The sequence below is a fragment of the Corythoichthys intestinalis genome, chromosome 4 (genome assembly GCF_030265065.1).
Source record: "Corythoichthys intestinalis isolate RoL2023-P3 chromosome 4, ASM3026506v1, whole genome shotgun sequence".
Taxonomy (NCBI): domain Eukaryota; kingdom Metazoa; phylum Chordata; class Actinopteri; order Syngnathiformes; family Syngnathidae; genus Corythoichthys; species Corythoichthys intestinalis.
This window is the reverse complement of record NC_080398.1, coordinates 18,667,560-18,683,480: the sequence shown is the minus strand read 5'-3', so window position 1 is coordinate 18,683,480 and position 15,921 is coordinate 18,667,560. Positions and strand designations below refer to the sequence as shown.

The following is a 15,921-nucleotide window of genomic DNA, read 5'->3' as shown; positions in this document are numbered from 1 at the left end:
GTCACTCAACAGACCAGGCCTGACTTAAAAAGGCAAAAAACCTTCATAGTCATAATTACAATAGAGTAAATTGTGCAATCCCAACTGCACAGGAATTATACCTGCGTCTACAGATTGTTGGTGGTAAAGTGAACTAGGGCTGCAGCTATCGAATATTTTAGTAACCGAGTAATCGACTGAAAATTCTATCGATTAATCGAGTAATCGGATAAAACATATATATTTTTAGGTGAAGAGCAATTATAAATATACATGAGAAAACAAGACATTTCATCTAATCTTGAACCATTTTCAGTCAATCAATGTCTTTATTTTCGATGTATATTGTTGAAAACAGCCAACAATTGCATCAGATCTAACTAGAATAAAAAAAAAAAAAAGACTAATTCACTGCTTTCACTCAAAAAACCTTTAGATCTTATTAAAAAATACATATATATATATATATATATATATATATATATATATATATATACCTAAAAATCCCGTTACGCTTGATAACACACATCTCTTAAAAGTTTGGATTTTTTCCCACGTGTTTCAATTGAATTTCTATTTGTGTCAAGCCATTTTTAAGTTCTAGTTAAGTTTTAAGTTAGTCTAAACTGTAAGTCCTGATAAAAAGGATTTTGAGTTTTTGCAGTGTTCAAAATAAATGTATGATACAGGCTGTATTGGAGCACATTAGGGACCAGTGCTACTTGGTGTTTTATTCAGCAATGACTACTGAGCTAAAATTGATAGTTAGCATTATTGAGTTTTTATTTTACACCCTCATCACTCCACAACGCTATGTTATGTTAAAGCCTGTGTGCGTAAGCTAGTGACAGTAACGTTAATCTTATTTATTAGCGTTTAGCGCTCTTTATTAGCGCTTAGCGCTCTACTGCTTTAAGATGGCGGCTGTTTACTAACGCTGCCCAGACGCGGCCGTGTCTGTCATTTTACATCTAGTTCGACATTCATGTGATCTCTATGAGACTCATCAGACGCTACCTGCTATCAACGTAGCATCGTGCGGGCTAGTATTTAGCAACGTCGGCGTCGTTTGTAGCGGCTGTCGGCTGATGTAAGTTTTTTTTGTTTGTTTGTTTGGGTTTTTTTTTTTGCTTCTTCCTCTGCGCACGTGACATCAGCGCGTTGTCCCGCATTAAAAGTAGTCCGAGCAAAATGTGATGCTTAGAGCTGTCAAAATTAACGATTACTCGAGGTGAATAAAATTACTCGGATCAGTTTTTAAACTTGAGTTACTCGAGTTGCTCGAGTATTCGTTTCAGCTCTAAAGTGAACACATGAAGCTGTAAAATACATATAACACATCAAATACTTATCAGCTAGTTCGAGGATTTTGTCTGCTATGTAACCTCCCATGGTAAAAGTTAATTTTATAATTGCAACCCAAACATAAATCACTGCTTGGTAAGCCTAATTCTGTACAAGTGAGCAAGCCACAATTTTCTGCCCAAAAGGACAGCAACTCATTAGGGGCAGTGAGAAAGCTCAGCTTCCATCTGTTCACTCTCAGGGACAAAGCCTCTGCTGAGAACGGGAATTGGACCCTTGAAAAGGCCCCATTGGCACGTAAACCCAAAGGGGACAAACACTGACAAAAAATTCTAACTGGCGCTGCAAATGGTGACAACATAGTCAACATCACTCAAACAGGAGAATAATAATATCAAAACAGTGTACAGGACGGGTCATATTTTATTTTATAATTTTTAAGTTTAGAGAAAAAAAAAAAAATAGCGTAAACCGGAGTCCTTTTAAAAATAAAAAAAATAAAAAAAAAAAAGTGGGTGTCCTTCTTACCTTCCATCCTCAGTTACAGATGTCTGGAATCCCTGTGGTGATGTCAATTTAAAATTGACAGTGGGTCTCATCATGTTCTCTTTCGTTTCCATGCACAGTGTCCCACCCACATCATGTACAGAGTTTGTAAAGATGTGATGGGTGGCCAGGGGTGGAGGTGGAGCTCGAGTCTTCATTCTCCTCCTAAGTGGCAAAGAAAACAATTTAAACTTCTGGTTCTGATTTTATAAATAAAAAATGCAACAACAAATAACTGAAACTAAATAACATTATAAACTATACGGTTCCAGTAAATCGATAACTATACGCTTCCAGTTAGTCCTATTCTTGAGACAACTAAGTCTTATTTAAACACAAAGAACAAGAGAGATAAAAACAATTTGCTGGAGATCAACAAAAACCTTGCATTTTAAAAAACATCACTTTTCGGGAAACCCTAAAAATAGCACTACATATATCGCATGAAACAGCAAGCCATTTTCAACACTAGACTGGTCAATAATTAGGAAATATGCAGTCCTAGAAGTACGACTATTGGAGGTTTTGGCCCAATGCCAGCAAACCCATCAATGCACTCTGTTCTCTTTTCCAGTTTGCTACACAATTGCTTCACTTACAGTTTATTACTAGTGAGTCTAAACATTTTCCACAAAGTTCCCCAAAAATATGTGGTAATCCCAGTACCACCATAATGATCACAATAAAGTTGCATATAGGGCTGCAGCTGTCGATTATTTTAATAGTCGATTAATCGATGAACTACTTAGTTCGAATAATCGAGTAATCGGTTAAGGAACATAAAAAATTTAAATACCTGAGCTGAGCCTTAAACGGTATAAAAAATAAATAAATGAGGATCTATGTACAACAAAAGAACAATTGGCCAACTTACACAGAAAAAGTTCGCAAGCTTAAATGCTTTAAAATGCCAACGTTTTTTTACACTGCTCTTAACAAATGGTTCAGACACATATTCCATCAAAAAACGGCTGAATATACCTATAAACTAAATTATGAATGCATTAAAAAAACAGCTGAAACAAAAGCTTAACATTGGTCTTAACAGGGAGCAGCTGGATTCAGCCATGAGGCAGACGTTTTTTTACAATGCTCTTAAGAAATAGTTCAAACACATATTTCCACAAAAAAAACGGCTAAATATACCTTTTAACTAAATTACGAATGTATTAATAAAAAAAAACATTAGCTCAAACAAAAACTTAGCTTATGTTGGTCTTAACAGGGAGCAGTTGGATTCAGCCATGTGAATTGAGGCAGACTAGAGGGTATGGATCCACCCAAATCAATAAAACTAAATGCAAACACTTTCAAAACAAACAACGCCTCTTTAATTAAACGAATACTCAAAGCAACAAAATTTAATTGGAATTTTTTTTTTTTCTAATCGAATACTCGAGTTAATCGATTAATCATTGCAGCACTAGTTGCATATTTCACTAAAACTATTTAAATACTGATTCAATAAAAATATATTAAACATAAAAGTTGTGGCGTGAATGTTGAATTATTGAAAACAAACGTATTGCTACATAAGGTAAATACAACGAAATTGTGCTTTTGCATTGCATTTGAACATTCAATTCATTACCCCCCCCCCACACACACACACACACACACACACACACACACATATTACTGGAAGGGAACCCATGTAACATTCATGGTACTCATACCAAACTTTGGGAATCACTGCTCTAAAGTTGTCAAGATGATTAGGGTTAAACTGATAATGAAGGTTGTCTATTTTTAAGTGTGGAACTATTTAAATATATTTTGGCCATTTTTATCCCCTCAGAGTGCAATTGAAAAACATAACACAGGGTTCCAGCTGATTTGCCATGAACAAAACAATAATTGCAATTGTATAACTTTATGCACTCGCTCAGTCTAAACACACGCAAAGATAACAATAGGAAAAGATCCCACTTACGTCACAAGGAGCTCTTGTGTAGATTAAATGTTCCACAATTGTTGACTACCACACTGTTTATAAATCCACTTCCAAGGATTTCTCTCTCTCATAACACAGTACGTGCGTAGGTCTGGCGGTCTGCGTATGTGTGTGTGTCTCTATGAGATTCAACTGCTTATCAGTGAAGGTATAACTATTCGACATACAAACTACACAAAAGTATGAACAAGGCAGAGCAACCGGACTCTGACCTAAAGTTAACTATTAACAGCGAAGTAAGATATCAAGTATATCATTACGCAATGTCAAATTATTTTCTCATTAGACATCAGGTGTTCTGGAATTTTAACAATGCCCCTAGCATGATGTTAGATGCTAAATAAAAAATATATATACCGTGTATATTTTCCTTTTCTTTCTCTCGTGTAGTATATATTTGAATGATACATAACGACTTGTGAATGTAGAGTTGTGTCTTGGCCAAGCTTTCTCGACAACACATGCACAGTCCGCCTGAAGAAAATCTTCTAAAACTGAGAGAGATTGGGTTTATACTGATTAAAGTAAACAAAAAAAGCCAATCAAAGCCCAAGAATATTACAAGACATGCTTCATTAACTCAACCATATTTTATTATGTCCTGTAGATATTACAGTAACAACCCTCGACATCCATTCATTTTGCCAACTGCTTATTCGAACTATGGTCAACAACAGTGAGCTGAAGCCAGTTTAACTTAAATGAAAGGCAGGAAACAACCTTAACTTGTTAGCCAGCCAATTACAAGGCACATAAAAGAAACAATGAAAAGAGTCAGCAGTTCAAATTCCACCTTCACCATCTGTCGTCAAAGTGTTCTTGGGCTAGAACACAGACATTAAGCCCTTATTTGCACCCAGTGAGTCTGGCAGCACCCTTTGGTGGCCATACGATACCTTAAAATCTGGAAATGTATTTGCATGATATTTGCATATAAGGACTACTGTACAGGCCTAAACGAAATATCGTTTGAACATCGTCATCTCGATGTGCGGATGTGCAATACTCGCATCAGAAGGACGTGCGATGTTTATTTATTCAATTAATTCTGAATACGCAAACTCATTTTTCTGCTTCGTGCTTGTACAGTGCCACAAATTTACTCACGCTTTGACGCTCACACTGCCGAGAACAGCTTCTCAATTAATGAGTCGTTGTTGATCGTAGAGCCACCGAGTTGTCATTGGCCAGAACAAAGCTACAAACCTGTCAATTATCGTTAACTTTAAGTACTGCTGCACTGATGACCAAGAAAAACAGTTTGAGTGCACTCACTCAATGAAGCACTCAATAAAGACAATCATCTTTCCAAGTTATCCTTGTTTAAAAATAATTCACATTATGATGGTGGCACAGTGGTTAGGACGTACACCTTACAGATCTAGGATCGCGGGTTCAATCCTGGCTCTTTGCATGTTCTTTCCGTGCCTGCGTTGGTTTTCTTCTGGCTCCTGCTGATTGAACACTCCAAATTGTCCATAGGTGTGAGTGTGTGCATGAATGGTTGTGTGTCTATATGTGCCATGCGACAGCTGGCAACCAGTTCAGGGTGTACCCCGCCTTCTGCCTTGAGTTAGTTGTGATAAACTCCAGCATTCCCGTGGCCCTCGTGAGGAAAATGAATGAATTAGATGATAGTTACAGAAAATGATTAAAAGAATGGCGTTTAAAGGTGATACAATGAAAAATGTGTGTACGGCTACATATATGATGTATGTATATTGCAAACGCAGTTTTTTCCAATATCGTGCAAGCCTAGATTATTGCATCACACTGCAGGTCAATTCCAATTGTTTGCTCATAAGTGGAAATTTTCATACAGTACGAACAGTCTAATTCCGATGTTTTCAAATCCGACCTCGGCCTTTTTCATATATTGATATAATTCCGATATGTATCCGATGCATCCATACTATGAACGTGCATCCGTACACATCCGAACTATACATCATTAAAAAGTGTAATACGTCACCACTGTTCAACAGAACACACAGCAGATGTGAACAAGCAATGGTGGATAAAGGCGCAAAAAATGCCTTAAATTTTTTTTATACCGCACGTGAAGCTATAAGGCTAAATAAAATGTTGCCTCCATATAAGAAACAAATTTCAGGATACGAAAGGCAAAAATACAATATGGCTGGTACGCTCCCAGAGTTTACTGAACGTAACATACTTATAGATGCTCTGCCACTTGTTATTGCCTACCTACCATTCCTGGTATCCAATTGGCTAAGAGGGACCTCTACTGTATGTGTATGTGTGTATCCCAGCGTCGTCTTCATTCGCCCCTTGTGTTCCCACAGCTTTACATGAGTGTATTAACTTCTCTACGCTATTCTTGGTTTTTTATATTATGCACATGTCAGATTTGATGTTTATTGTGCAATAATCCAACTGTAATATGTATTTGTTACATGTTTTGGTGCATTTTTATGCATTATAAAAGATTTATGTCTGAAAATTGGGGGGCTTGGAACAGATTAGGGCGTGTTCATGGAAAACGCGTCTCTCCTTACAGAATTTAAGTTAAGGAACTACTTCCAGAACGAATTCATTTCGTGAGTAAAGGTACCACTGCACTTCCGTAAAAACCATGACACGTGATAACATGTCACAGTGCGCATGTTGTGACGTCTTGGAATCGTTCCTTTCACAGTACGAGTCGCATATATTTATGAATTATGAATGGCTACACAAAACTATCGGAATTAACAAAAATCTGAATTGGGCATCACGCCCATCCATGGGAACGTAGCCTATGTTGGGTTGGGTGGGTACCAATAACGAAGTGAACACTTGACATTACATCACAGAAATCGGACATCACAGCAAATTAAGATCCGTCGGACCCAAACAGCTAAGTACGAAATTTACACTAGGTTACAGACTAATTTTTGGCATTCCTGCCATTTATTATTAATTATTATTATTGTTGTGGCAGGATTGTATGAAACTTACTTACTTCCAAAGGCAATATTAGTAAATGGGGCAAAATGTGTTTGAAAACAAAATTACTGCTTTGAAACCACACCTTCAAGTACACATGTGTTAAGTCAAATTAACTAAAGCAGGGGTTCCCAACCTATTCCACTAAGGCACACTGTGGGTGCAGGATTTCATTCTTACCAAACAAGATGACAACACTTTTTCCCCAATCTGGTGTTTTACAAGTGCAATCAGTTGATTGCAGTCAGGTGTGGCTTGTTTTAGCAGAAGCCTCATTGGTTCAACTGTCTCTGCTGGATCGGCTGGAACAAAAACCAGGACCCACAGTGTGCCTTGAGGACTGGGTTGAAAACCCCTGAACTAAAGGAATATACCACACTGTGCTCACCCTGGAGTTTAAATCTCTTTTCAATGGAGACAGTTTGAGAGAGGGACCCACACTGCATTCAACCACGCCTTACTAAACCTAAGCACACACACACACCCCTACACTGCTACCAAGCCAGCATTTAACTTTGGTGCCATGGAGCAGGCATCTCCATGGGAACCTATGTTTACGCCACTTGACTGTTGGGAAGTGTAGACCACAGTTTCAGTGATTTTTTTTTTAAAAGCAAAAGTACTGTAAGCTGTATGCCTAACAAACTGAGGGGGAAAAGGACCAGATAAACAATTCAAATTATATACTGCTTCTTAATACAGCATGTGTGTTGACTCTCAGGTTACAATATCATGTATTAAAAATACATCCCATTATGACACTCCAACTAAATCACAGTGTTTAACAGATTAAGAAACATTTTAAAAAAAAGCCAAAAATGTCTGATATATACGCATAAACCAGGGGTGAAAGTGGCTGGAATTTCTTGCCGGAACTCCCCGTCGCCACGGAGCCAGAAATTGTATTTATTTATTTATTTATTTATCCATCTATCTTCATTTTTGGGGGGGTGGTTCAAACCTCCTAAAACTACTGAAATGCAAAGAAAACTGTTTTGGCACAGTTATTTCTATAACACATACAAAAGCTGATTTTCATTCAAAATTGTATTTTTTCAATGATTTGCAAACTAAACTTAACAAAAACAGCAACAACCCCAACCTCCATCTCCTAATTTTTATTTTCCCACATTTCCTCACATACTAAATGCCAAATCTCAATTTTAACTACTTAAGAACATAGGATGTATATTAAAATTGAAGTTAATGTAAACATTTACTTACGTACTTTTGCTTTTTTTTTTTTTTTTTTTTTTTTAAATAATAAAGATACAAGTAGCACAATTCAGAAAAATAAGTACAAATGACATATATAATGCAGAGTGAAATGGAATATATTTTCAAGATCGCGCAAACATAGCCTTCTTTAAATCATAAGGAAATGAATAAGTACCCTAACATAAATGAACAAATAAAAGTCCAAAGTGCACATTGACAGCTAAGATGTTCAGAACCTTCCCATCAGAGCAAATAAAACTAAATATGATAAGCGTCCTCAACTCTTTCCTTGCTCTTAAAGATTTGATCTATTTTCTGTTGCATTGCCCTTTTTTTGTCGCATCAATTCAATTTTTTTTTTTTTTTTTGGCTGTTCCAGAAAACATGCACATTTGAACCAATCAGAGCTAATTATCTCTGCTGATCACATGTCAGTATGTCAGCCAATTGAACGGATAAATTGAGTCCAGGCGTTTTGCTTTGCTGCGTGTATTGGCATTAGAGCAGGGCGGTAAACCGAAAATTTACCGTCACCGAAATTCTTAACGATGACCGACGCAATTTTGACCATGTCGGTAAATTCGGTAAATTAATTAAACAAGAAAATAGTCTTTTCATCCCGCTTTGATTCTGTGTTGTTCGTCTATGTTCATTCCCCTTTAAGAAAGCAGTGAATGTGCTTACGTAGGAAGTCACGTGATCATCAGGAAGCCAATCAAACAAAAGCCCGGTAAGCTAACGCTAGCAGCTAACGCTACAAGCAAAACGTGATGGAGTGTGGCTTAAGGGAGGTTCACCAAACTTTCAACCGACATTTAGTAGACTCTTGGTGGCATCCAGACGGGCTTTCACCCGCTGTCCTCCTTTGTTCTCACGATTTCCGGAGATGGTGCTTTCAGTGCTTTCTACTGGTAGCCAGGCTAACGCTAGCTAGCGGCTAACGCTACAAATGAACGTTATGGAGTCGGATAGAGGCTCTAACCTTGTCGAAACGGCTGAACTTAATGAGTGGATTGGGCACGGACTGCATCTAGCAATTACTATGTGGCGTTATTTTGTATCTGTCTGTGTGTGTGATTCCTCTGATAGCTTTTGTGATGGTAAAGAATTCTGCATAAAGTACAATCCAACGGCGAAACTTATAATGACCGAGAAATGGCCCCAGCTATTTTTATTGTGCGTGCATTTATGAAAAAATGCACTGGGGGGGAAAAAAACCCTTAAACCATAAAGTAAACACTTGTATTTAATAATTATATCACAGCAGCCATTAACAATAAGTTGTAATAAGTTGAAGTGTACTGTTCAAGCTGCAAGTCATTTGTGTTACAATTACATGTTTGCACAGGCATATTGATTTTGACAATGTACATTGTTCAAGTCATACACGCTGTTATAAATGTTCATACTTGAATTCTTATTGCTTACAATACATTTTTATTAGGGCTGTCAAACGATTAAAATTTTTAATCGAGTTAATTACAGCTTAAAAATTAATTAATCGTAATTAATCGCAATTCAAACCATCTATATAATATGCCATATTTTTCTCTAAATTATTGTTGGAATGGAAAGATAAGACGCAAGATGGATATATATTTTCAACATGCGGTACATAAGGACTGTATTTGTTTATTATAACAATAAATCAGTTCTAAATCAGTTATAGAAATTTTATATTAAAACCCCTCTCAATGTTTTCGTTTTAATAAAATTTGTTAAATTTTCAATCAAAAAATAAACTAGTAGCCCGCCATTGTTGATGGCAATAATTACTTACACTATAAAATCAGTCGCACCCAAACGCCAGCAGAGGGCAGCAAAACTCCGCAAAACACAATTAACAGGTGGGCCTTTCACTCTAGTGACATTTAAATATGTCTGAGCTGGGCAAGTGCGTTAATTGCGTCAAATATTTTAACGTGATTAATTTAAAAAATTAATTAACGCCAGTTAACGCGATAATTTTGACAGCCCTAATTTTTATACATTTAATGTTTAGACTGCATGTACAATTGTTAAATACAGTATATCAAATTGAATGCTGGTAAATAAATCAACAAGAAATAGTTAATCTGTATTTCATGCATTGATTCAGATTTTCAAATTATATAACAGTCCGCTTGGGCGAATTTATCGTCATTTATCGTTATCGAGATAAATCTGCTCAATTTATCGTGATACATGTTTAAGGCCATATCGCCCAGCCCTAATTGGCATATTGACGTGACTCATCATCCTCAGACTCGGATAACTGCAGCAGCTGGGGAAACCTCCATGCCGTCCGTGGAATAAAGTAAGCAATATTGGTGGAAACGGATTACGCAACACAAGCACTTTATTATGCTTGTTGTTAACACTTTTGTATGTAAATCTGATGTTAGTAGGTAGATGAAATATATGTCTGGCAGCTTAGCATTTTTTTTTTTTTTTACATAGTGTTTTGATAGTTGCCGTCATATTTTTGGAATCAAAGCACCGTGTACAGCATTCAGGCCCTAAATCTTATACCGGAACTGCGTTCCTGCCCTGATTCTTATACCGGAACTGCGTTCCTGACCGTTGTGGCCCACTTTCACCCCTGGAATAAACCAGTTAGCAAGATAGAATAGACACCTAAGTAAGCAAGCAAATAGCATCGGTTGACCTTTATGTTAGGATTCCTTTCAGTCACAATGCAGTTGGTCAATCGTCCAGTCCAAACAACACACATCCTTGCAGGCCACGAAAAATAAATATCTTGCCCAAACCAGCTGCACAATACTAGTAGTCCACGGCAGATACTTGCCACGTATCACACAAGTACATTTAAGTTGTTTCTCCTAATTAACAGGTGTCTACCAGTTTTGTGATTGAAGTCTGTTTCGGAACAGATTTCTTGCTTTGCAACATCTCTTCATTGTTTGACTGTTCTATAGCCACTCATTCATGTTCAAACAACGCTGGCGGTTGCATTTTACAAGAACAATGTGCCTGGACAAAGTCATGACAAAGGATAATTTAGAAATTGTTAATGGCATTCAGATCAAATAAAAAAATATCAGACATTTGTAATACGTTTCGCCATAAAATGAGCTCTTCAGGGAAAAAGAGACCAGGTAAAGTCAGTATCAGTGTGCCAACCACAGAATCTAGTCAAAGTGAAAATCAGGGAATAATATGGCCACTTTTGACAGAACACATTAAATTAATTTTGCTCAAGCATTTGACCAAAAAAAACAAGCCGGTGTAGACATTTCTGCCACGGTGCAGAATCACTGTTCACCTACCACTCATGTTCTCCGCTTTCAGAGAGTTACATTTCACTCTTCTTTAAGACTATTCATGTACTGCACTAGGAGGTAACTGAACGGGAAAAAGCAGAACACCCTTTGGCAGAAATGCTGAACTCGTGGCTAACCACGTGAAGCTCTACCAAGGGCAATTTTGTGATGACAGTCTTGGGTGGAGAACTTTTATTTGAATCTGTCTCATATTTTTCCATCATATGAGATACAGAAGGATACAGAGGAATGTAGTCATTATCCTCGTGGGACATTTTAGATGTATACATATGGAATCCGAGCAACATCAATTTGAATACAGCTTCCACTCAACAGTTAAAACAGCATTTTTGAAGTGAGCAAGTCACACAAAAATGATGTGTAGTCGCCAATAATTATGGGTGTGTGATGGGTTTCGGAGACAGTTATTTGTAATTCTATACTTTTTTCGTCTTCCTACATGTGTTTTAATAGTTGAAGACACACAAGAAGCTTAAAAAACAATCCCTTGTAAGTACACATGAGCAAAATTGAGGAATCTGTCAAAGTGAGCGTACGGATGTTTGAAATCGTGGGTGATTTTTGACATGTCTCCACCAAATGGTGTGAAAAAAAAATGGAAAACTTTTAGGCGGCTTGAATAATAAAAATAAAAATGTTCCTCCTATCAATGTTAGAATTCACACATCCAGCCAACCAAGTTCTATACCAGTTACCTATCTGAGCTAACTTTGGAGGGGAGGTAGGATACACTCTTGTACACTGGTCACGAACAAACTGCCGGGTTGTTGTTAGAATTTCATTGGGGAGCCATAAGAATTTATATGAAAAAAAAAAAAAAAAAAAAATCAAGCTTTGTGGAATAATACATGCAAAATCAAATACAGATCAATTTAAAAAGTAAAATGAGTCGTAGTTGGACAGTAATAATAAAACAGATATACAGTGGTACCTCTACATACGAAGTTAATTCGTTCCAGGACATTGTTGGTAAGTCGGAATGGTCGTATGTCTAGCAGGATTTTCCCATAAGAATACATTATAGTTCCATTAATTCGTTCCATAGGCCGAAAAGCTACTTTAAATCTGAATAAATACTGCTGGTCGTATCTCAAATAGCAATTACACAGAGCAAAACTAACTTATAAATTAAAAAAAGAATAGTACAGTAATGGTAATAATAATAATACCTGTAATAATGTAACGAATTGGGTTCCAATGTGGCGGATGTGTTTTGCGTGGTGTACCTGAACGCACTGCTAGGCTGATGTGACAGAGAGAGAAAGGTGCATTAAAGTTTTTATTTAAACTTTTCATGTTTTGTTGTTGGCGTCAGCTGCGTTGGACAGGGGGTGTGTTGAGTTCCGAAATAAATTATTAAAAACCTGATTAAGCTGGTGATTTCTTTGGCGATGCTACAATAATAATAATTGTCACCTTAACTTATAAAGACTGTGCAACGGAGGTCGGAGGATGACCGTCGAGATCGTAGACATTCTACGGCCGTATTGTCAAGTCAGTTCACGGACACGAACGCCACGCTCATATTTTTCCATCTTCATTTCAATGGTAAGAGTTACCTTTTTCCTTTTTTTCACCACCTGCACTAACATTCCTGGAACACATGTTGCTTTCTCTCACAAGAAAATCTGCCATGCGTCCGTCTTGCGGAAAAACAAACTACGCCGCTGTCAAAATCACCCTATTTTAAGGATGTCATCTGATGTAGAAACAAATGGCGAGTCAAATTTTAATAATTTTACATCGGGTGTAAAAAAAAAAAAAAAAAAAGTCGTGTGTCGAAGCAATTGTATGTAGAGGTACCACTGCATTCCAATCAAACAAAACAAAAACTTGGAATGGGCATGGCGATGCTCAGTAGTAGAGTAATTGCCCACAACCCAGAGGTTGTGTGTTTGATTCCCTGCCCTGATGAACTCGTCTAAGTATCCTTGAGCAAGATACTGGACCCCACGTTGCTCCTGATGCTGTGTCACCAGTAGGTGGATAGGGATGTAGTGTAAAGCGCTTTTAGGGCCTTGAAGGTGGAAAGGCGCTATACAAGTATAACTCCATTACTGTTACCAATTTTTATCTGTGCTTTGTCTCAATCCAAATTTAACAGAGCAATACTGTTACATCAACCAGTGATGACAACAATTATTATTGCAAATTGTTACCGGTATTTGTGTTATCCACTGTAATCTAGAGATTGAAGGGCTACACTGCCTGCCTGAAAGAGTATCTCACTGCAGCAAGTATTTGTTGTAATTTGGCCTAATGGCCTCACATTTTAGAAATCTCAACTCTTAAGTGAGTAGAAAGATTTACATTTAGTCACCTGAGTATCATGACAACACCATTTTTAGGTTGATATTAGTGTCAGTGGAGGTAAAAACCATTTGTGATGAATGACAGTATTCACAATCCCTAGAAAATGAAGCAACTGAAAAGACCTGATAAAGAACTATTTTGATGAGTTAGGTCAAAACATCAACAGCCTTTGGTGTAAACTTGAGCAACTGCCAAAGGCAATGATTATTTCAGACATTAGCTAAATTGTTGATGTTTCACTAACACACAAATAGGTGGTGTTTTCTCTACACAAGCAACAGAAGCCACAATTAAATTATTTTTGGCTGGCTCCGATAGAGGAAAAAAGACAGGGGCAGGGGGAAGGTTCATCATACTCATGCTGCAACTTTCTGTTGCCAGGAAAGTGGCAACAAAGGAGCTCAATCCTACTGACACAATACTGTACTGTTATGAAATTCTATAGGAGCGCTGTTCGACCTCATTAATATTTTGTAGTGGACCAAATAAATGTGTTGTACACTATCAAAAAAGTTAAACAATCCCAATTGAAAAACATGAAAATTGAAGGGAAAATGAAGATTAATGAGAACGCGCATAACACCTGTTAGTAGACTGTGCGGTTGAGTCATAGTTTAAAAGTAAAAGAACCTGATTTTCTCCAATAACCGAGTTTACCCATAATAATTTTAGTACTTAAATTGTTCAGAATTACCTCAGTTCTGGAGTTTCGGTCATTGCAGTGAAATCCAACTTGAGGAGAAGATTGCAGCGCCCAAGATAGAGTCCAAAGCTCCGCTACTTAACCCAGCCTCGCTTGATAGCCACCATACTTGCACCTAAGAGTTTGCATAGACCACATTTAATCGACTCACTACCAATAAAAATGACGTATTGTTGCCAGAAAAGTAACGACTGTGACATATTCTGTCCCGTCATACAGTCCAACAAGTAGGTGAGCAAAGATGACGCGGTCCTCGAGCGCTAAAGTGTTTTGAAGGATAACCACGACGCAATAATCGAGTCATGGCGTATTTTCAAATAAAATATTTGGTAGAAGACGCACTCACATGCTCATTGCGCTTTTCAGCGCGTTGTTTTACTCCCTGTCAAATCCACTTGATTTAATCTGAACGCTCCCCCAGTTGATTAGTCCGAACTACACAAAAGTAAAAACAGCAGTGTGTTTCCGGTTTGATGTTTCGAAATAAAAGTTTACGTTCACGACTAACGAAACAACACGGCACAGTATAAAATAATGACGTGTTACTGAGTTGATTAAGTGAACATTAAAAAGAGAACGCATGTTTGTCCCGTCAACAACCCGTCATCATAAATAATATTGCACAGAAAATAACAAAGCAGGGCAAATTTAATGATCAGTGACTACAGCTGAAGTACAATAAATCAACTTTTATTTTGAAACCATTGTATTTTTTTACAATGTGTTTTTGATGTATCAATCTCAAATCCTGCTCGAGACGTCAATCCAGCCTGTTTTCCATTAAAAAAAAAAAAAAAAAATTTTTGGTTAACACTCTTCTCAGCCATTCATTTGAGAATTGATGATGATCGATTTTAAATCATAATCATAGGTGTATTTTGCTTAATAAAAACGCCAATTTTAAGAAATCTTTACACAGTATATAATTTACTGCATGTTTACGACCAGCATTCGATTTTCCAAGCAGCATAATTGTCTACCACAAGAGGCCACTACACAACACAATAATGCATCCTCCTTCTTTATTCATATTCATGATTATATTACTTTTCAGTGGAACTTTTTCCGTTGTTCTATTGATGACCTATTGATCCTTTAGTTGCATTTCACTTCTTATTTTGTTAGATGACCTTGGGTGCTGCTAAATTAATGATTGTGTATTATTAAGCACTGATATTTGTGTCCAAAATTGATATATATTATATTTTAATTTCTTTATGTAATAATAAAAATAATAATAATTAGAGCTGTCCCGATCGAACGGGAGGCCGATAGATCGGGTCCGATGCCGATCGATCGGGTCCGATCACGTCATTTTCAAAGTATCGGAATCGGCAAAAAATATCGGCCATGCCTTTTTTTTTTTTTTTTTTTTTTTTTTAATTAAATCGTTTTCTAATTGTATTTCACATTACAGACATAATATGTTACACTCATCCAGAGTCTTTAGTTTAGGCTTAAGGTAGGGTTATCAAATTTATCCCGATAACGGCGGTAATTAATTTTTTAAAAAATGTATCACGTTAAAATTAGGGCTGTCAAAATTATCGCGTTAACGGGCGTTAATTAATTTTTTAAATTAATCACGTTAAAATATTTGATGCAACTGACGCAGATGCCCCGCTCAGAGAGTTTTAAATGACAGTACACATTGAAACGCTCACTTGTTG

The 15,921-nt window shown here is 37.0% G+C and overlaps 1 protein-coding gene across 4 annotated transcripts in view; it reads right to left on the bottom strand.

The window, feature by feature from the left end:
* cobl (cordon-bleu WH2 repeat protein) overlaps positions 1-14,697 on the bottom strand; it is a 67,499-nt gene extending 52,802 nt beyond the window's left edge. For 3 of the 4 annotated variants that reach the window (XM_057834761.1, XM_057834764.1, XM_057834763.1), the window contains exons 1-3: positions 14,598-14,697; positions 14,243-14,366; positions 1,813-1,995 (exon numbers count right to left, since the gene is read on the bottom strand). In XM_057834761.1, the coding sequence (XP_057690744.1) occupies positions 1,813-1,995; positions 14,243-14,265 (206 nt within the window). In that variant the 5' untranslated portion in view covers positions 14,266-14,366; positions 14,598-14,697. The remainder of the gene's footprint in view (positions 1-1,812; positions 1,996-14,242; positions 14,367-14,597) is intronic. The other variant, XM_057834762.1, reaches the window with a different exon arrangement.
* Positions 14,698-15,921: the final 1,224 nt, after the last annotated feature.